This window comes from Mustela erminea, chromosome 10 (assembly GCF_009829155.1).
Source record: "Mustela erminea isolate mMusErm1 chromosome 10, mMusErm1.Pri, whole genome shotgun sequence".
NCBI classification, from domain to species: Eukaryota; Metazoa; Chordata; class Mammalia; order Carnivora; family Mustelidae; genus Mustela; species Mustela erminea.
The window spans coordinates 39,099,652-39,122,383 of NC_045623.1; the positions used below are offsets into that span (position 1 = coordinate 39,099,652).

The following is a 22,732-nucleotide window of genomic DNA, read 5'->3' on the forward strand; positions in this document are numbered from 1 at the left end:
GAATCTCAGAGGGTTTTTTTTTTTGAGGATAAAACGGGATAATGTCTGTAAAGTGCTGTGATTCGTATTTATGCCCGACACACAGAAATTTCTATACGTGTTTATTAAATGATGTTAATGTTAAATATTTGCCTTCTTTTCATGTGGTGTTAGATCCAAGTAGGAATGGTGATTGGACTTTGTGAGGGAGATGAGAGATGGGAAGTCTGAGAGCAGCGAGCCCTAGAAGACGCTGGAGGCCATGCCCAGGCTCCTGCCTGCTGGAAAAGAACAAGAGATAAGAAGGAAGAAATAATTTGATAAGGAAAGTTTCGTGCCACATTGAATACTCATGTTACAAAATGTGCTTACAGCCTGTCACTTGCATGGCCAAAGAGCTGGTACATTTCATTCCTGTGCTGATTTGATGATCCAGTTCGAAGAGCAATTTAGAGTTTAACATGATTTTTTTCTAAAAACAAACAGCAAGCAAAAAACGCAATCAGGCCGTTCTTACTAGATATTATATTGGTCATATAAGTTTTAGAAACACTGTAGTTGCTTCAGAGAAGAAATCCATATTAGAGCAGAATCCTTAGAAACTGGGGTCCATTGTGTACTCACATGCATTTTATTTCTCCTGAGCTCTTAAAACATTTATTGTAATGGACCGCACATGAACTATTGGACGTTATGTCCCAGGTGCGGGGCTGGAAAGCCTGTCTTCTGTGAAATTTTCAAGGACCAGATTTCTATTTTGGGAAGAATGTTTTCTTGTGGTTAAAATTGTAAACTATGTGCTGGAAAGCAGGCTGGGGGTTTCACCTGGTTTTATAAGTGCCGTGAACTGTAAACACCTGTGAGTTCATTTGTATCAAAACACTTGGTAATTTCTTTATAAAGGGCTACGGGGACTTTGCTCCAATTTTTTCTGGAAAGCAGACTTGCTGCATAGCGCACTCCCTGCCTTTTCCCCATCCCTCCCCCAACCCTGTGTCAAGTACTGTCTGGGCTTAAGGCAGGTGACCCCAGCCCATTTTCTGCCTGGGAAGCAGTTTGCAAGGCCCTCAAGGGAGCAGCTGTCATTCACGGGCTTGTGGTTTTGGAGGCAAAATTCTAAGACCTGGCTGAAATCCTCTAAATTTTATCTCCTAGCTTTTCACAGAAACAGGCTCAGAAAATGTGTTCCATTCTCTCTCCTTTTTAGTCAGACTTAAGTTCATACCATTCTTCACCTTTCAGTAACCTGCTTTTTCTCCTTTTGTTCTCAGTATAATAGAAACCACTCTTTGGAAATAGTGTTTTTCTTGTTTGTTATTGAAACAGACTTTACCTTTTTCAACCACATGCGAGATTTAACTACAGAAATCAGAACTTCTCTCTAACTCCCAGCTCTCTTGTCCAGAACGAATGTTTTTTTTTTTTTTTTTTTTTTTTTTTTTCCTCTCTCTCTTCAGACTTGGGACAGACTGGGCTTTGCCTTTTGTAGTCTCCTTTGCAAAACCTTTTAACTTAGGCTTCCTCGCCTGCATTTCAAGAGGAAACCAAGGTTTCTTTCTAAAGACATGGATTTCAAGCCTTCTGACTCACTGGGTTCTTCCTGCTTTCAAATATTAGAAACTGATTCTCTTTATTTTCTATAGTCTTTGTTCTCATTTCTCTCAGAGCTCAGCTGCTTTTTATTCTTCCATTGGCCCGGAATCTCTCAGGAATTCTGTAAGTTTTTGGATTCTGTGGCTATCCTAGTGAGAAACAATGTCTAAGGACCTTCCTCCCAGCAAAAATGCTCATTCCCGCCTCTACAGGTTTACAACATCCATCATGGAAGTAGTTTACTCTCAATCCTTAAAGTGTGAAGAATTCCATTGGAAATCTGTCACATAAGGAACATGTTCAACCAAACTTGGAAGAAAGGCATGCTGATTTCTTTATATAAGCAAGGGAAGCAAGTGTTTTCAAATACTAATGATGTACTATACCTTGGCTAACTAATTTAAATTAAAAAATAATTTTAAAAAACAACTTCAATTGGTTTTGTGGGTATACCTTGGAGAAACGGCAGGTTCAGTTCTGTACCACTGTAATAAAGCAAATTTTGCCAAATAAGTAAATAAATAAATAAATAAAAGTGAAGGACCCCAGGTATATTTGCTTCTTAAGGCTGCTCTAAAAAAGTAACACAAGTTTGGGGGTAGATAACAACAGAAATGTATTCCTTCATTGTTCTGGAGGCCAGAGGTCCAAAGTCATGGTGTTGGTAGGATTGTGCCCGCTTTAAAGGTATAGCGGGGATTCTGCCCTTGGTCTTACAGCTTCTGTACTTTCTTCGGTTTCTTGGCTTGTGGCTGTACTACTCCAGTCTCCCATGGTCACATTGCCTCTTCTGTCATCTCCTCTTGGATTTAGGGCCCACCCAAATAACCCAAGGTGGTTTCTTTATCTCAAGATCCTTAACAGTATCTACAAAGACCTTTTTCCCACACAAGGTCACAATTACAGGTTCCAAAATATAAGGCAGGAACATGGGATTTGGCAGGGAGTGGTACAACTCAACCCAGAACAGTGAGTCAGGGGACAGTGAGCTTCTTGAGAGCAGCTCTTCTAGTGCCTATTGAATCTTCAGCTTCACATAGGTTACCATTTCCTTCATGTCTGGGGGACAGTCACATCCCCCTTCCAGCCTGATCAGTTGTCACATGGATGTCTGTAAAAGGGCGAAGATCATGGACTTTGGATCTAGATTATGCAAAGTTTCAGATTGGGCTTCTCCAGTTTCTAGCTGTGTGACCTTGGGCAAGTAACCCTAAACTTTAGTTCTATAAACTTTAGTTTGAAATGAGTATAATAACAATAATAACTACCTTACAGAGTAACTGAGGATTAGCTGAGATAATGCATGCAGGGGTTAAAATATTTTTGGTTGTGAGTGTCTTCAACTGGAAGGACATCTTGTTTACTTAAACAGTTCAGAGATAGGTTGTCTTGGGATTGATCTGGCCACTCAGGGATAGCTTCATGGTCTCCGGCTCATTCATCCTCTGCTCTGCTATCCTCATAGTGTGTTAATGTTTCCCCTGGGCTCACAAAATGGCTAGTAAAGCTGCTGTTACAGATGGTGTGCATCCCCCAAATCTCCCTTGGGACCAAAGTACTCAGATGTCAGAAGTGTTGGTCTCTGCAGGCTTATCATTGGGTCTCTCTGCAGGAATTGCCCTTGGCTAAAAGAAGCTGCCTCACCCCAACTTATACCCAGCCCCTGGGAGCAGCTCACATCCACTGCTGGTCAGTGTAAGAGATGCAAAGTCTCGACCTTCTTACCTCAGTTGGGACAACTCTGCAGGGACACTCCAGTCCCAGAGCTCCTAACTGCCTGAGGTCGTTGTTGAAACTGTGTCATAATCCAACTTCTCCCTCTGCCTAGTCCTGCTTCCTTCGCTGCTCACAGGCATTGTTCCAGAGAATGATCCTTAATAAACCTGCATGAAAATCTCAGGGTCTCACTGTACCTCTCTTAGGGAAGGCAACTTGTGGATCTAGGAGTGTGTCTAGGAAGGAGGCTCTAAAATGGGGTTGTGGGAGCTGAACCGCCCACTGTCCAGCTGGCGATGAGCTCCTGGAATGTTGTAATTCTGTGATTGTTAAAACTATCACCTGAGGTGAATTGGGATGGGATACTGGAGGGAGGAATGGAGCACTCTGGCAGTGGCAATATCTTGGATGCTTGAAGGATTGGGGGTAATAATTATTATAAGGATGATGGAATTTGTTTAGGTATTGCTAGGAACCATTAATACATTAAGAAAGACAGTGGGGGTGCCTGGGTGGCTCAGCGGGTTAAAGTCTCTGCCTTCAGCTCTGGTCATGATCCCAGGGTCCTGGGATGGAGCCCCACATGGGGATCTCTGCTCAGCAGGGAGCCTGCTTCCTCCCCTCTCTGCCTGCCTGCCTCTCTGCCTACTTGTGATCTATGTCTGTCACATAAATAAATAAAATCTTGAAAAAAAAAAAAAGAAAAAGACAATGAAAAGATGAGGATGATTAACCAATATAATGCAAAGCATGAAAGCAAGAGGACCTCCTTGGTAACATATAAAGAAAACCTACAGCCAGAAAATAGAAAAAAAAAATTTGTATCAGGCCTAGGACTTAATTATAAGAAGAACAGAGGTCCAAGGAAGATTGATTTTTCAGTTCTGAGAGGTGAACACACCAAGGTCAGGCTCCTGATTGATGCACCTGAAACCCTGAATTCCCAGATTTCCCTGAATTCTCTGGTCCTGCAGAAGTAGATTACTCTTTCCTGTTAAAATCTAACACTGCCACTCTTGCTTAAAGGCAGTGCAAAGCCTTCTGCATGTCTCCTTGGAGTCTTTTTTTACCTTCCTTCAGGCTACCAGACCTATAAATAGGGTCAAGTTATATCATATCCAGCCAGAGACATGCCTTCGACTGCTAAGGGAGGAAGGCACCTATAGACCCTAAGAGTGGCAAAGATTCACACAGTATGTACGAGAGTGGAAGGATTATACATGGGACTGGATCCTGAGGGTTTTGGACAAAATCTATTATATTTTTATTTATTTTTAAAAGATTTTATTTATTTGAGAGAGGAAGAACCCTCGTTGGGGGAGAGGAAGAGGGAGCGGGAGAAGCAGACTCCCCGCTGAGTGGGGACCCTGATGTGGGGCTTGATTCCAGGACCCGGGAATCATGACCTGAGCCAAAGACAGATGTTTAACTGACTAAGCCACCCAGGTGCCCCCCTCTTATTAGATTTTTAAATCAAGAAGGAAGAATAGAAGCACTTTCCATTCACATATGGCCCACTGTATACATTTATGGTCCTGCCCTAGGACTACATTTATCTCCTACATTTTGTATCTGGGACCTAGACCATCTGGACTCTCCACAGAACATCACATTTGTTCATTGTACCCATGATATCACGTTAATGGAACTGGAAAAGCAAGGAGTGGTGCTTGTACTTTAGCGAACAGTGGAGCCCACCATGTTAGTGAAGTTTTTAGGTCTAGGACAGGGGTTGGAAAAATCTATCTTATCATCTGTTTTTGTAAATAAATTTTATTGGAACACAGCCATTTGCTTATGTATTGTTTATGTGTTGAGTAGTTGTAATAGAGACTATTTGGCCCACAAAGCATACAATATTTAATCTCTGGCCTAAATAGGAAAAGTTTCATGACCTTTGATCTGGGGTGTTCCAGCATATCTCTTCCAAAGGGCACATTATTGCATCTCAAACTTTCTACCACTAAGAAGAATACACAGTGCCTGGTAGTCTTTCTATGTTTTGGAGACATCACATTTCACTGGGATATTCCAAGGGGAATATTGGTCCAATCCATCTACTGGGTGACAAAGTCTTTCAGTTTTGTGTGTGTCCCAAAGCAGGTCCAGGCTGGGTACAAACATTCCTGATGCTTCAGCCATATGAATTAGTAGACACGATGCTATTTAGAAATGTACCTGACTGAGGAAGATGTCGTATGGGGTTTATAGAAAGCTCCAGTATGAAAATTACAACATTGACTCCTAGGGTTCTGGCTTATGCCATCTATAGACAAGAATTACTCACTATTTGATAAATAGCTCCTGGTGTGTTATTGAATCTTGGTAAAGACAAATGCCTCTTATGGGACATAGAGGGACTTTGTGGCCAGAGCTATTCATCATGAGCTGGTTTCTACCAAACGCACTAGGTATTATGGTTTGGTGAGACCAGCAGCAATCCACTGTAATATGGAAATGATAGATCTGGAATCAGGCACAAGTAGGGCTAGAGGACACAAGAAAGTTATGTGGGCCCCAACCTTCATGTCATCCTCTAGTGTTTCTCCAACACCTCTCACACTTATGGTCATAAAGGGAGGGTGGCTGTTATGACAGCATTGAAGGTAAATACTCTCAGTGAAAAAAGCTTTTGGAAATGCACCAAAGGGTCATCTAAGAAAGACAAGTGTGGAAAGAAAAGGGGTCCTAGGTAAGAATATATATAAATTCATGGACAAACAGCTTGGTTGGTCAGGCTCCTGGGAAGAAAAAGATTGGAAGATTGGGAAGAAGGGAGAGACTGTGAATGGATCTATTATGTATTAGTCATGCTTTTCATGATGTTTTGATATCTTGGTGGTCCTTACAGACCTAGTGTGATATTGACCCTCCCAGGGGTAGCTAATTCCTAAAGATAGGAAAGCATTCCTCTCCTGTCTGATCCAACCACCTCCCTTATCTAATCCACACACCAAGCAAATATTTCTTCTGTCTTAAGTCAACCCAGGGCTAGAAGTCAGACAACTAGAGAAGAGACAGCCCCTATGCCCCAAATTCTGACAGAATTATTCAAACCAGCCAATCCTAAACTCTTTCCTGGTTTGCCTTTCCCATGGAAACCTCAATAAAGGTTCTGTTCTAGGCCTTCCCTTCGCCCTGCTTTTGCTTTCTGACCAAAAGCAGATGCTTCCCTTCTGGCCCTGCATGATATGGTATGTCCCCCTTTCTCAGGAAATGTAAGCAATAAATTCTTCCTTTAATGCTTTGACTTACCCTTTTGTCACTGAGGGATCTTTATAAATTAAGACCTGGGCAAAAATCACTGAACATTAAACGTGAGGATCTTTGTATTGCATAATGTCTATCAAAGAGTACCAATCATGGAAGAGGCACTGACCAATCAAGTAGACAGAATGACTTGACCAGTTCATGTCAGTCAGCCTTTGTCACTGGCAATCCCAATGCTGACATAATGAGCTCATGAATAGAGTAGCCATGACAGCAGAGAATGAGGCCATACATGGGCCCCAAAGCACGAGATTCTACTTTCTATTACTGATCATAACTGTTGCTCACAAACATTCAACTTTCCAGCAGTAGAGACCAAAATCAAGTGAGAACTTGATATGGCACTGATCCTTGAGAACACTAAGCAGCTACTTGGCAATGAGTTGTATACATTGGACCCCTTTCACTCCAAAAGGGGCAATGACTTAACTAGAATTGATACATATTTTGAGTATGGCTTTGCTTTTCCTGCCTACAGGGACTCACTTGGCAGCACTGTCCAGGGGCTTACACAATCCTGCACAAAATTATTCAGATCGAGGGACCATGAGAACTACTTTAAAATAAAGGAAATAGGACAGTCTGTAACTGATCTTATGATCCTCTAGTCCTATCATATACTGTACCATCTGGAAGCTGCTGACTTGATAAGGGCAATGGAATGGTCTTTTGAAGGTACAGCTGAGGTACTAGCTTGGAGATGATACTATGTGATGATGGGGCACCATCCCCCAGGACGTGGTATGTACGCTAAATACTTCACTCTTATGTGGTGCTATGTCCTTAGAAGTTAGAGCACGTGGATATGTTAACCAAAGGGTAAAAATATGAGTGGCCCCACTCACCATCACACCCAATGACCCAGTTGGGAAATGTGTGCTTTCTCATCCCCTCGGCTCTAGGCTTTGATTGTGTAGAGGTCCTATTCCTAGACAGAGGATACTTCCACCGGGGACACAGTGAGAACAATTTTAACTTAAAGCTATAGGTTTGTACAACATGCAAACTTGACAATTCTCAAGAGAAATAGCTCTTCCCAGTCCACTACACAGCCAAGAGAGAATCAATCAGACTGAAAACTTAGAACATTTACGAAGGGGAAAAGAAACTGTAGGACAGGACAGTGTTGTAGAGTTTTCACTGAATGGTGAAGAGAGCAGTGACGTGTTTAACTCAAATTATTTGATTCCTAGAAAACCATAGAAATTGTTGAAATAAACTTCTAGCTGGACTTGCTTATTTTACATAGGCAGTTGAACCAACAGAAGTTAAGAGACTTGTACAGGGTCTTACAGGTAAGTCAGTAGAGGATCTGGGATTAGAACCCAGGTCTGCTGACACCTAGTCCAGTGTCCAATGTGAATTCACAGCTTCAGTGGTTTCCTTTTTAACTCTGTGTGGGTTAGGCCAATGTTACTCTGCATTCTGCATGCACACCATACAGAAGGCTGATGAATAACCTACAGACATTAGGGTAGCTGGGAGAAGTCACCTTAGCATTAAAAATTCATTACAAAATCTGCCCAAATAGATAATTAAACAGACTGATGTCAACCTAATTGGCTCAAATTAATGAATGCAGATCTACTTAGATTTTTAAATTAAAAAAAAATTTTTTTTGATGTTTGTTATTGACCCACACATGTCTTCATTAAAATCACAAAGGTAGCAGAGGTCTCCCTTTCATTAGTCTCACAAAACCATTTTGAATGTCATTGAATGTTCATTTTGGATTAGGGATGAGATATATTTAGAGTTCACCAAATGCCTCAAACTAACTTCTCTAGGCCTTTGGGGACAAATAAAAACTTATATGCATTTTGCTCAGCACATTTCCCTTAACTCAGCATAACATTTTTTCGTGGAGCTTAAATAATGCAAATTTTTTTCTTTTATGTGCCCTCATGAAGATAAAGTATCTAGAACCACCCCAAATCCAAGAATCTGAGAAAGTAATTGTTTTTATCTTTTAGAAATTTTAGAATGCATCAAATAAACAGTATTTGGGTTGAGCATATGTTTGTTAATTCTGTGACTGGTTTGGCCTTGAAAAATGGAGTGAGACCATAGTAATAAAATCACACTTTAATGCCTTTTTCCTGTTATACTAATGACTATACTATGTACTCTCATTAAATTCTCCATCAATCTTGAGACTGGTATTATGGAAGGATTACGATCTTCCCCACAGTATCCACCCTCCTATCTGTTTAGCTGAATATGCAGCTGTCTGAAACAAACACTACAGCTCCCAATCTCCCCTTGCAGCTAGGTATGGCCAAATGACTAAGTTCTTGTCCAAGAAACACAAGTAGAAGTGCTGTATGCAACTTCTGACAATAGGTATCCTTCTTTCCTTCTTGGCTAGAATACAGTTGTGATAAAGGACATTTAAACAGCCATCTTGGAGCACACAGGAAGCTCTGTGTTGAAGATGGTGGAGGAAAACCCTAGGAAAACACTGGGGCCCAATGATTTTGGAGTGGCTATCCCAACCCTGATCTGCTTACTTCAGACCTCATCTACACAGTAGGGAAATTCTACTTGCCTAAGTCATTGTTACCTATGTTTTCCACTGAAACTAATCTTAAATGATACACTTGAGCTGTTCTATCCTGATAGAGATGTGCTGTAAGTGTCAAATACACAGTGGCTTTTGAAGACATACCTTAGAAAGATTGTAAAGTATATCAGTAATTTTGATATTGATCATGTATGGAAATGGTAATATTTTGGATTTAGCAGATTAGATTATTTAATTTTCCTGTTTTATTTTTTACTTTTAAAAATGTGACTACTAGAAAATTTTAAATGACACATTTAAAGTTATATTTATTATATACCATATATTTATTTTATATATATGTATATATGACATTATATATTTATTGGACAGTGCCAGGCAGGTGTTGCTCTATGCTGTCTCTGTCTCTGCACTAGAGAATAGGTGAGGACCCTGAGGCCAAGAAAGCCATACACCTACTGGATACACCTACCCATATCTAGTAAATGATGGGGCTGTGGATCTATGTGGAGATCTATGTGGAGCAGCCCCAGTGCTCCCACCCACTATGGCATAGTGTATCTCAACTGGGGTCATTGGGTTCTGGTGTAGGAGGGAGAACACTGTCCCAAACACTACTTCTTATTTATTTATATGTATGTATGCATGTATTTATTTATATTTTAATTCCATTGTAGTTAACATCCTGGGCCAAACACTAATTCTTAAAGGCAGGAACTGCTAGTTGCTTGAAGGTTTTACTGAGTTTCTCTCAAAATATGTTTATAATCTGACGAGTTTTACAGTTTTATTTCCAAATTGTATATTTCCCAGCATGTAAAAATAGAGTGTAGCCCATTGAAAAAGGAAATGGAACACAATTTACTGAAAGAATCTGTTATCTTTAATTTAGAAAGAAGACATTTAACTTGCAAATGTTGCCATAGATGTCTCTGCCCCACGGATGACAGAACTGGAGAAACTTCTGGAAGATATCTCCTTGGTTGCTCTACCTGACTCTTCTGGAAGCTTACGGTCTTGAAGTTCTGTGATCTCAAAGGCTTAGATGAGAGCTCAATTTATCTTGCTCCCTTATTTTGTTGTTTCTAGATCTTGCTTCCCCAGGCCATGGCCTGCCCTACAGGTAACAAGTAGGTGCAGTGTTACTGACACCTCTTTCCTAACCTCTGCTATGGTAAATGTGGTAGCTCTTCCCAGACACTTACTCTGTGGAAGTGGAGCATATGTTCTATTTGGAGATTGGCTGGCATCCCCAGCATTCCTGATGTCTCCCTAAAGATAATAGTAGACAGGAACACCCTGCCTACCTGAGGTAAAGAAACATCAGCCTAGCTTCCTTCCTGTGGGTAGCCAAAGACTCCTCTTGCTGTTACTCACAGGGTCCTACATTATTCTGCCCCAGTGCTAGGCTGGACATAACTTCTTTCTTGAGGTGCACAAAGATACAACACAGCTACGCCAGTAGCTGTGTTATAACACAGTCACCAAGTAACCTGAGACGTGATCGTTTTAATCTCTTTGTCTCTGTGTAGAACTGCCAAGACTGGCCAGAAATGGTACCCAGACTATTTAATTGCCTATGGAGCTGTAGCATGAAACTAACGAGCTGCTCATTAGTGTACCCAATGCTTTCTCTTTCCTTCCTGTTGCTTCTGCTCCTGGTTTAGAAGCAGAATTATCAAGTTTTCTCCAAAGAAGCATATCTGTCCTACAGCAGTCAGCTCTCTGAACATTTAACTTTATCTTCCAAATCATTACAGAAAACACTTAATGGCTCTGTGCCCAGACCTGACCCCTGCAGATCCCATTTGCAATGACCGTCAAAAGGCAGATGGATCACCACCAGTAAGTACTCCTTGCATTTGGCTTCCAAATATAGGAGTGGTTGGGTAACTGAGGGTCATTAGACTTTTCCAAATTAAATTCCTTCTAAGATCTATTTCTCTAATGCAACGGAAGGACAGTATGTTCTCCTGACTGTGGATGCTAAGCTTAGAGGGACAGAAACCATGCTCACATAGGGTATTTGTTGAGTAGAGGACAAGGAGATGGCCACCAACTTCTCTCTGAATATGAAGATCATTCATATTCGTCATGTCTATTAAGTATCAAAAATGATGCTCAAATCTGCAGCACATTCTGATGCACTATGCCACCTTATTTTCTTTTCAACTAAATCTACTGATAAGTGCTAATTCCTGAATTAACTTACGCTAAGGAGGCTCTCTGTATGGTCCTTGCCCTCCATCAGCAGTCTAAATTTCACATACCTTATAATGACAATGTAACAGAGTGCAGTTGCCCGCTGCAAGGTGTTAGGGAATTAAAAAGATTGTAATAAACTGGAGCTTTCAGCCTCACCTAGAAGAATGCAAATGTAGTCATAAGAACACACACATACTACACTGGCCAAAGAAAATGTCAGCTTAGATTCCACTAAAAGAGACCAGTTTGTGACCTCGCCTTCAAACCAATTCATTACAGGTCCTTTCTGGAATCTGAATCCCAGGTTAAAACATGGGGTGGGGAAGAGAGGTGGAGGGGCAATTTTTTTTTTTAAATCCCTCATGATTTTGATATCCTGTCTGCTCCTCCAGTTGAGAATAATCAAATTCAACATTAAACAATTCTCACATGAAATATATTGGCACCAAGGTGTGCTCATTCCCACTTATGCTTACGAGGTGCTTCCCCATGTCTGTGGGTATTTGCTACTAGCTGCAGGCCCGGATCACAGGAACAGAAACCTGGTGTGATCAGAAAGGACTCAGACATTTCTGGTTTTAGGGCTGTTTGGAGACAAAGGCTGCCTACCTGCTGAATTTCAAGTACTTCCAGCCTCTTGTTTTGATAACACTTCCTTTCCTCTGAAGTGGGGGTGGGGAGGGGCAGGAAGCACCCTCAGTTATTGTCAAGGCATTATTCTGGAGGTATGAAAGGCACACTATCCTTAGTTTGCTAATTTTGCCTGAAAGCTGTCAACAAAGGGCTAACAAGAAATGATTTGATTCTTTTCAGTTTGCTTTTCAATTAAGATATTTTCTTTTCCTTTCCTTTTCCCCATCCCTGACAAGCTTGTATGGAGTAGCCTGGGCCTAAAGCTTAGTTGAGTCAGGTTGGGGATAGGGAACAAGACTTTTGGTAGTTGTGAGAGGTGACGGGATAAAAGCATCCAGGGACTGAAGGGAGTATAAGCCCAAGTTCAAATCTAGAGAAAAATACAACTAAAAACATACTTTCAGCAACATTTGCTCCAAGTATTCAATGGCCAGCTGACGGTGGTGACAGGACATTGTCCTCTAATATCTCTTCTCCCTTATTTGTAGAATAATGGGACTTTTGTTAGTTGGACGCATGGGCTCTAAGGAAAAGAATATTTCAAGCCTCTTTTGCAGCTGCAGTGTGGCAATGTGATTGAATTCTGGACAAGATATAAGGGGAAGTATGTGCAATTTCTTGGAAGTGTCTTTAGAGGGAGGAGGTATATTCCTTTCCTCTTTTCTTTTTCCTGCTGGAAAGATTAGAAGTCAAGTGGTGATGGGGAGAGCTAAAGCAGCCATCTTGGGCCATGAAAGGATTCTGAAAATAAGTAGTATGCATGATGGAGCAAAAGGGTAGGAGGAATCCTTAACATCATGGAGGGCCATGCCATCTCTGGTCTCCCTGGATGTGTTACATGAAGACTCCCTTCTGTCTTGTTTACCTTACTTGGCAGGGTAGGGGTGAGGGCAGGGAGGCAGTTTTAGGTTATAGTCATATTTTTCCAGACTCATATATAAAGTTATCAGGTGCACGAGCAGAAATAATGTGGAGATATTCTCATGCTATCCCATAGAGGCAGAGAAGGGTCACACATCATCACTATTTCACCTGTGGGAAAGTCTTTCAGAGGGGTGAATTCAGTTCTTCATCCCATCTTCCTCCTATTGTATCCCGAGTTCCTTCTCTCTGGCCCGCATCACCAGCAATTACACTTCTCACTTTTTATCAGTACTGTTCCCCACGGTACATAAATATATTCTGCCTTTTAGGTTTTTTTTTTTTTTTTTTTTTGTAAAGATTTTGTTTGTTTATTTGACAGACAGAGATCACAAGTAGGCAGAGAGGCAGGCAGAGAGAGAGAGGGGGACGCAGGCTCCCTGCCGAGCAGAGAGCCCGATGCAGGGCTCGATCCCAGGATCCTGAGATCATGACCTGATCTGAAGGCAGAGGCTTAACCCACTGAGCCACCCAGGTGCCCCTGCCTTCTAGTTTTGCATGATCTGTAGACTGTGAGAACGTGGGGATGGAAAATGTCTCTTTTGTAACCACTTCTCCCACTTATCATGCAAAACAAAGCATTACTTAAATTTCAGACACTCCATACACTCCATAATTGAATTAATTTGGAATGCATTTTTCAACTCCACTCATTACACCATTTCCTGTTTTTTGTTGTTTTTTTTTTTTTTCAATCTCATCTTCAGATTTTCTGTTCTTTAGAGAAATTATCTTCACAGGAGACTGAATTATAACTCTCTAAAATAGTGGCTCTTAACTTGAGGAAGGGGAAGACATTAGAACCTTGGGGAGTCCATCAGTGCTGCAAAGTTTTATATGTGGGAATATGAGCTTTTGCCTGGAGGAAAGTACGGAGCTTTCACCAAAATTTCCAGAAATTCATGACCCTTCACTAGCGTACAGTAAAAAACAAGGAGGAGGAGAAGGGGGGTGGGGAGGGAGAAGGGGAGGAGAAGAAGAATGGGAGGAGGAGGAGAAAGAAAAAGAAGGAGAAGAATTATTATTATTATTCTTTGGCTAACATGATACCTAAAATTGGTTTTTGGATGGGGGAAGAGAAGGAACAAGGCCTATTTGGACAATGCAGTTTATAAAGAAGATAAGTCCATAAATAGATCAAAATGTTTTATATATCTAAAGTTATTGTTGTTTGTTGTGTTGTTTTGTTTTGTTTATTTAGGCTTGACTTTCTTTCCATGGTGTTGAAGAATAACCTTAATCCTTAGTCCCAATTGAAGAGGCGACCAAGCAGAAAAGATCAGACACTGGCAATAAACTGAAGCAATGCTTTATTGCAACCACAAAGCACCAATTCAACAAGGTATTGACACACAGAGATTTGAACAAATGTCTCTTTGAACAGAGATGTAGCAAGCTCACTTTTTTCAAGTTCTTAAAGACAAGTACTCAAACCAAGAATCAAACAAAGCATCAGAGCAATTAAAAAAATATTACACCATCATGAAGGAATATATATAAAAATATTCTGTCCTAGTAACAAGGCTTTTTGATCTATAACTCTCAGCAAATTCCTTCAGAAACAAATCAGTATAAATACAAACCATAAAGTGAAAAAATGCTTTCTTCTTCAGAAACAAAGAGCCAATTTGAAAGTAAATCTATGCAGAAAATATCATTATCCCCTGTGAAAAAAGCTGAATATGGATGGCGATCCCCAAGACAAAACAGAGTTTCTCTTTTCAGAGGCTCTGCTCCTGCAGGGGCCATGATGCACGTTCCTCTCAAACATCGCAGTACATCCCAGTGAAACCTTAATAAGGTCAAGTGAAGGACCCTCTATAAAAGAGGGTGTCGGCAATTCCATCCAAATAACACAAACTCTAAGGAGCAGAGGGATTCAAGGGAGACAGCATCTCTCTCTCTTTTCTCCCCTTCCCTAAATTTTCTGGTCTTTCATCTCTCTACATCTGTAACCAGAAGATCATTCCATTCAACACTTTTTCAAGGATTTTGGGAAAGCAATCTGAAGAAAACCCCTTTGGTGGGGAGGGGTGTCCAACCATGTCAAAGATAACTCTGTTTGACAAGCTCCACCAGGAAAACCATGCTGTCCACAAGTCATCCTTGCTCCTCCTGGCTGAGTTCAGGTCAGCGGATGGATTGCCTAGTCTATCCCATAGGATAACTTTTCATTTGACTGAAATTCTTTACATATACACATGTATGTATTCTGTTTACAAAGTTTCATCACATGAAACTAAATTATATCTTATGTATTTTTTGAGGTCTAAGACCCCAATTTGTACTATGAAGAGTTGTTCTTTAGATGTTTTGTCTGCAGAGGTTTTACATGATACTCGTAGATTTTCAGAGCAGGCCCCAGTTTTAACTGAAGTCCCGTCAACACATCATTTCTTGTCATCAATAGCAGGGATTTTCCATCAATCTCCTATAATGGAAGAAGACAGTAAAACCAACACTGAGTCCAAAAGCTCAAGGATAATGAAGAACAAAAAAAGTTCAAAGGAAAAAGACATATTGATTGTCCTCAAGCTAAAAACATTACTTTTTCACTTGGGTCAAATGGAAAATATGGACTCCTCTATTTTTATGCTCCATCTTTCACTTTTATTTTTGAATTAAATATAATCCATAGCTGATCTTGTTTTCAAGATCACATCCCTAAAGTCACATCTTAAAAAATGATGGCAGGCTTGGCACATATATCTGTAAGAGTCAGAGATATTGTTTCTGAAAGAAATAATGACCCTTTCCATTTATAAAATGTACTGAAGTTTGTGCAAAATTTCTGTGTACTTAACTCCTAAAACAACTCTATAAATTAGGGCAGGCAGGTATTATCAGATTTTACAGGCAAACCAAGGACCAAGGCGAGAAGTTAATGTGCTAAGATCACGAAGTTAGGCAAGGAAAACAGAGGATTGTAAATCACCTGCCTAAAACCAAAGCTGATGTTCTTTCTGTAACGCCTTGGTGTTTCTCTTGACACTTGGAAGTAAATATGTGTAGTATAGGTGAACCAATGGGGTCATAGATGACTAGGTATTCCAGAATCTTGCCAATTACAACAATGGGCAGTGGAAAAATGATTCACTCTCTGTGAACGTCTTTCCTGTCCTCTTTCTTTCTTTCTTCCTTTCTTTTTCTTTCCTGTCCTTTAAAAGAAGAACCATGGGGCACCTGGGTGGCTTAGTGGGTTAAAGCCTCCGCCTTCAGCTCAGGTCATGATCACAGGGTCCTGGGATCGAGCCCCACATCGGGTTCTCTGCTCAGCAGGGAGCCTGCTTCCCCCTCTCTCTCTGTCTGCCTCTCTGCCTACTTGTGATCTCTGTCTCTGTCAAATAAATTAATAAATAAAATCTAAAAAAATAAATAAATAAAAATAAAAGAACCATCCTGTCTCAACCTGAAAATCAACATACCATACTTCCTCTTAGTGGATCCTCAAGATTCAGGTAGTGAAGGTAGTGACGGGCAGGGCTCTGCCCCTGCTCTCTCAGAGTCCACTTCCCACTCCCTTCAGGTACCCAACCAGAGTTCCCTGGAGACCACAAAGCTTTTGGGGTAAAATATAAACAGGCTTTTCATGAAAGGGATATGGATCCCAAATACAGAAAGTAGTTTGGAACTTCTGGAAAGGGATCACTGAGAAGCTTGCTGAATACCACCTTATTTTTATTATTTTTTACGTGGGACAAGTGAGCTGGCTCTTAGGGGGCTTGGGCTCAAGAGATGGACCAGCTGCGCATGTCTGGTAAGCACTGACTTGTCTGTACAGACATACGTCTGTAACCATCTCCCTCACTGATGGACAGATAAGGGGACAGGGTACGTAATTCCAACTACACAAAACTGACTCTTTCCTACACTGACCCCAAGAAAGCCATTCTTCCAAACTCCCTTGTGTTTTACCAGGCTATGAAGAAAATGTGCTTTGTATGTCTCCGTGTGTGGAGAAACATCACTGGGCTCACGGGCTGAAGAAACACCCACTTTGGGATGCCTGGGTGACTCAGTCAGCTGAGCGTCTGCCTTTGGCTTGGGTCATGATTCCAGGGTTCTGGGATTGAGTTCCATGTCAGGCTCCCTGCTCAGCCAGGAGCCTGCTTCTCCCTCTGCCTGCTGCTCCCCTTGCTCGTGCCCTCTCTCTTTCTCTTTCTGTTAAATAAATAAATGAAAATCTTGGAAGGAAGGAAGGAAGGAAGGAAGGAAAGAAAAAGAGAGAAAGAGAGAAAGAAAGAAATACCCACTTTGTGACTTTGGGTAAATACCTTCCTCCTCTGTCTCCTCAGTTGGTAATGTGGGGATTTGGGGGTTTCTGATAGGATTCTTTGAGATACTACTTTCACAAATGCTTCCTGAGCTATGAGTTATATAATCACTTATTGTTCCTCAACAGGCCCATGGTCCTCATGTCATGTCAACCACCTATCATGAACCAGAGCAGAAGGGCAAGGAATTACTTCTAACTGCTTTTTGGTGTTATTGAACTCTGGAAACCTTTATTTTGCTGACAACTAGGAAAAAAAAAAGTCTCACATTAATTTGTGAGAGACAACTATTCAAAAACATGGTGCATAAAAAAGCAGTTAGTTGACAGGGCAGACTGGAAATTTATTTAAGGACAAAGGATTTGACTTTCCAAATCTAAAATGTTTTCTTCTCCTTACGCAGCTAGTAAGCCCAAAGACTGCCCATCAGTAAAAGCTGTAAGGATGAGAATTGGCTGAGGAGCTTATGACATGCGGAAACCACTCTAGCAGTTCTGAAGGCACTATGAGGTCACAGGAATCTGAATCACAGGTTTCTTCAAAGCTCCCATATATCTTAGATTGACTGAGATGAAGAAGTACTCACTTGTAATGCTTTAAAAAACAGCAAAGCCCTTCCTGCTCTCCTTCTTGCCTTTGTTGTTGTTTGCTCCTACTTAACTTCCTACATATTTTAAATGGGCATCAGGAAGAGATGACACTGCTTTAATTTCTACACAACAAGAAAACTTCCTTGACTAACCGAATTTTTTTTTTTTTAATCTTTGCTGGCAAAAAAGTCCTTCTACAACTCAGCATTTCTGTCAAAAGCCAAGTTGTCTGTGAAAAATGCTGAAATTTGGATTTTATTTAAGACAAAATGGAAAATCAAGTTTCATGCTCCAATTTGATTTTCCCTTTGTTCAGTAGCCATACTGCAGTTCACCTCACACTAGGGCTGGTAAAAGAAAGCTCCATCTGGAAATCCTCATTTTAAAAACTGGAAATAAATAGAACTCATACATACAACAAAACATTCCTCTTTGGTCATGACTACAGCAGCTCAGATGAATGGCAGTAGAACACAACATGATGGAAATGTGAGCTTCCAGGTCAAACAAACTGCAGTCTGAACCTTGTCTCTCCACTGCTTATTGTGTGAGCCTAGACAAAGGACCTGAATTTCCTGAGCCTCAGTTTCCTTACTTGCAAAATGAAAACAAATCCCTGAAGGATTCTACAGATTAGAAATGATTCATTCACGTAAGGCACCTAGTACAGTGCCTGACAGACAGGAGGTTCTCAATGACTAGTAAGCAGCAAGAACAGGATGTGTTCCAATTCCAAATCCATCTACTGCTTCCTTTCTGGAAGTGTGCTCCCTGCCTGAATGCTACCCTTTGCCAGAGGGATGTAGGCGTATTCCTGTTCAAGTTCAGAAAATTCGGTGAGATTAAAAAAGCTCAAGACTACATCAAAAATTTGTCTCATAAAAACTGCAAACACAGAAAAGTTCCTTGATTAAGGAAGCGAATCATTTGTTACATAACTTCTATAAAAGATTGAGATGCAAATGAAATCCAAATTTTGCCAGTCAGCATGGTGTACTAGAAGGAGCATGAGACTGGGAAATGGAAGACAAGAGTTTCTGATGCAGACTCCGTCAGTCATTTTCCACAAGTAACCACTCCTCTGTACCCCAGTCTGTTTATTAGCATAAATGAAGGGGTTGGAGGGTGACCAGATCCAGTTAAATAAATATTTAAAAATCCCATGATTTAGCATGTATGTTATGATTAAAGTCAAAACAAAAAGATAGTTCACATCTTGGGATCCTGTTTACCTCCCTGTGTTAGGGATAATCATTTGTCAGTTTCAGTTTCTATCTTCATGTAAGAGTAACCCAAGTACCTGTTGGACAAGAATATTTATGCAAAAAATCTTTGCCTACTTAATAAGTTCCAGCAAGTACTCATGTATGGAAGTAAGGTTTAGAAATGGTACGTGTAAATTTCCAATGAGAGCAAGACCCATGATGTAAAAATAACTGAGTGGGATCCTTAGATATTATAGCTCAGTAGAGAAACATGTGTTTTAGAGAAAGACATTATTTTATTGCTTATTAGGTGGGGCCTGGGCAAGTTATTAATCTCTCTCAGCCTCATTTCCTTACATATATGATGGAGGAAAAGTAGCTACTGTATTTCACTGCTGAAAGAATTATTGAGATAACACAGGTGAAGTAGAATGCCTGATATCTACCAAGTACTCCATAAAGGCTAGCTATTTTTAAAAAAGTCTCTATTAAAAAAAAATCTTAATCCTTTTACTTTTCACTCTTTCTCTCTACAAATGCTAATACACCTTGATAGCTCTTTCAATGGAGATTGTGATATGGCCAATTGGAATGATGAGGTAGGAAGAGGTTGGGAAGAGAAAAACAGTGGCTGTCAAGAAAGAGGAAACTGGTTAATAGCAAGGAGGGACAGTGAAAAAGTCAAAGAGAAGTCAGTGGGCTTTCTGATAGGAGGGCCCTGCAACTAACCCAGAAGGCCATACTTGTGGGGTGGTCTCTGCTGTCCCAAATATAGTTCAGAGGAAAAGAAGGCTCAATTAGAAACAGAAGATGGGATGAAAGCCAAACTCTGCTGCTTCTTAGTTTCTTGTGTATCATCTGGCCAATTATTTCTTTCCTCTGTGAAATAAGAGGTTTGGACTAAGCTGACTTCTGTCCATTCTAGTTCAACACACTCTTAGATGCCGATTCTGTCTTTGATAAGCATCAGACTCACCATCCTTACAGGAAAGTCTCCCTATGAAAGAACAAAGCACAGACTCCTTACCCATGATGTGGAGGAATTTGATGAAATGGGCTGTCCTTTTCCACTTCAGTCTTCCCTCTCACATTTTCTAGAACTTTCTTTGTAACAACTCTCTTGCCATTCACTATCTGGCTACAAGTGGTGACCAGCCTGAAGTTTCCCATTCCACTGCTTACAAAGGGTACAAATGTCCCAGAGGAAGGGGGACTTGGTCTGGAGCCCAGGGATACAAATGTGGAAAATCCTGTGTCCAATATGGGGATGACATCAAAGAAGGAGGAGTGAAATCTCCTGGCCTTACCCACATGACCAGTGGAAAAACAATCTCCTGAGAAGAAGTCTCCATCTTCAAAGACATTTTGAAAGCCACAGTGTGGCCTCTCAAACCGTGGTTTCTCTTTCAAGCAGTTTTTGTCTCTGCAGTCACCTGTATTTTCCATTTTGATGTGGTTCTCTTTGGACTTGTCATAGTTGTTGCGTTTCTTGGTATCAGACAAGACGTCATAGGCTTCTACTACTCGTTTGAATTTCTCCTCAGCTGCCTCCCTGTTTTCTGGGTTCTTGTCTGGATGTACCTGAAGAGCTAACTGGTGGTAAGCCTTCTTAATATCAGCGGGGGATGCATTTTGAGGCACACCTAGTACTCTATAGTAATTCATCATGTTTCCTTAAAGGACCTTTCCTTTCAGATGGAATGGGCTGTCCTTTTCCACTTCAGAACAACTTCCATATAATTTTGGAAAGTAAGATGGTGAGCCACTCCAGTCTATACCAAGACCCTTTGAATCTCCTCACATAGTTGTTGGAACAAACTCTCTTCTGGGGAGGAAATTCCTCTTTGGTGTCCTTTACTCTTCCCCCCCTCCCCCGCCCCCACAGCTCAATGTGAGGAGAGTGACTATGAGCTCAACATTATCAGCCAATGACTCTCAGCTGATGCTGTGCCTGCCTTGCATCCCTATTGGCAGAAAATATGAGGTGGATAATATACATATTAGGAAGATTTCACCTAGTTTAAAAAACCAACACTGAGCAGCCTGTTTATAGAAAAAAATACATCTATGTGGCTCAAAAAGAAGTCTTTACCTCATTTGTTAAGGCAACAGTCAGAAGCAAAATGGGTCTTGCCCTTCAATTCGACACAAAATCCATTTTGGCTCATTGTGAGGGCTAATGCCTTCAGTGACTTAATGCGTATCTCCCTGTTATTTAATATTTGCTACTGGCACAAAGTGTGTGATAAAGGGGCTCTATTACCAAAAAAACCTTGTACACATTTCTGATGAAGAAAAAGAATGAAACTCACTTCATCAAATGAGGAAACTGGGTTACAGAGATGTCTGCCTAGATGTAAAAAAAAAAAAAAAACCCACCAGAATAGATACAAGGAACAGAATTAGAAGTGAAGGCTTCCCATGTATGGTCAGATAAGGCTTTTTCACTTCAGCTATCTTTATAAAGTTAGCCTTTTTGAAACTTATCTCCGGACTTAAGAATAAAACTAAGTAGCAACATCACAACAGCAGATGCTTTAAAAAATAACTTTGAGGCTCAAGTGTAGGAAGGGTGGCTGGTTGCTCTTTTTTCCAGGACACATAACTACACATCTCTCAGATTTCCTTGCAATTTGGTGTGGCCGTGTGACCATGTCCTGGCCAATGACATATGAAGAGATGATGTGTACCTCTTTCTGTGAACACCCGGCCCATAAAACTACTTACATGTGCTCCTCCTTCCTCTTTATCTTTATGCCAACTGAATGTCAACGTCTGGATGATCTTGATCTGACTGCAGATGACAGAGCCTCCATCACCCTGGGTTCTTGAATTATAGAGAAGGAGAACACTCCTACAACCACCACGGACTATTTACATGAATAAGAAACAAGCTTCTACTATAATTAAGCCATTATACATCTTTTTATCTACTTGTGACAACAGTTAGTCCACTCTAATACACCATGTCCACAACTTCACCTTCACTTCCAGAAACTTCAATAATGTCATCAACCAGCAAAGTCCTACCTCTGCAACTTGAAGTCCAAAATCCTATCCTATCTCTCACTCTTCACTCTCATTACACCGATTTTCACATTTCAATTCCACTTTCTCCAGGGTCATGAGTCTCCTTCAGACTCTTCATTTGTATCAAGTCTGTACCCCTTGGCTGGCCATGTGAACTATTCTTTTTTTTTTTTTTTTAAGATTTTATTTATTTATTTGACAGAGAGAGACAGTGAGAGAGGGACCACAAGGAAGGGGAGTGGGAGAGGGAGAAGCAGGTTTTCCACTGAGCAAGGGCCTGATGTGGGGCTTGATCCCAGGACCCTGGAATCATGACCTGAGCCAAAGGCAGATACTTAACCAACTGAGCCACCCAGGTGCCCCTGAACCATTCTTTTCTTTTCTTTTTTTTTTTTTTTAAGATTTTATTTATTTATTTGAGAGAGAATGAGTGAGAGAGAACATGAGAGAGGAGAAGATCAGAGGGAGAAGCAGACTCCCCAAGGAGCTGGGAGCCCGATGCGGGACTCGATCCTGGAAGTCCAGGATCATGACCTGAGCTAAAGCAGCTGCTCAACCAACTGAGCCACCCAGGCATCCCTGAACCATTCTTTCATATACCCTCTCAAATTGCCCTCTTAGGCCCTTAGTCAACCATGGTGCCCATGCCACAAACACCCCATCAAGGAGAAGAATAGCAATCCAACTTCTCTGACTCCTATGCCTGATGCAGCTGGGGAAAATAAACAAGATTTGAAGATGAAATCCTATACAGAAGCCATGTGCCAGTCTCAGCTGGGCCAGGAAAATTAC

The 22,732-nt window shown here is 41.0% G+C and overlaps 2 protein-coding genes across 14 annotated transcripts in view; both read right to left on the bottom strand.

The window, feature by feature from the left end:
* Positions 1-74: 74 nt before the first annotated feature.
* LOC116567333 (dnaJ homolog subfamily B member 8-like) lies at positions 75-21,232 on the bottom strand. Of its 4 annotated transcripts, XR_004276190.1 has the most exons (3): positions 6,544-6,675; positions 352-451; positions 165-257 (listed from the first exon to the last, which is right to left on the bottom strand). XR_004276190.1 is itself a non-coding variant. In XM_032302321.1 (2 exons), exons 1-2 carry the CDS (start codon positions 20,576-20,578, stop codon positions 140-142), a joined length of 759 nt encoding a protein of 252 aa, XP_032158212.1. In that variant the 5' UTR covers positions 20,579-21,232; the 3' UTR covers positions 75-139. The 4 variants fall into 4 exon arrangements, 1 of the variants encoding a protein (XP_032158212.1); XM_032302321.1 differs by lacking the exons at positions 352-451; positions 6,544-6,675 and adding an exon at positions 19,938-21,232 and having other exon boundaries at positions 75-257; XR_004276192.1 differs by lacking the exon at positions 352-451 and having other exon boundaries at positions 173-257.
* Positions 14,135-22,732, bottom strand: part of SAMD13 (sterile alpha motif domain containing 13) — a 51,965-nt gene continuing 43,367 nt past the window's right edge. For all 10 annotated transcript variants that reach the window (XM_032302322.1, XM_032302323.1, XM_032302324.1 and 7 more), the window contains one exon: positions 14,135-15,272. In XM_032302322.1, coding sequence (XP_032158213.1) covers positions 15,129-15,272 — 144 coding nt within the window. In that variant the 3' untranslated portion in view covers positions 14,135-15,128. The remainder of the gene's footprint in view (positions 15,273-22,732) is intronic.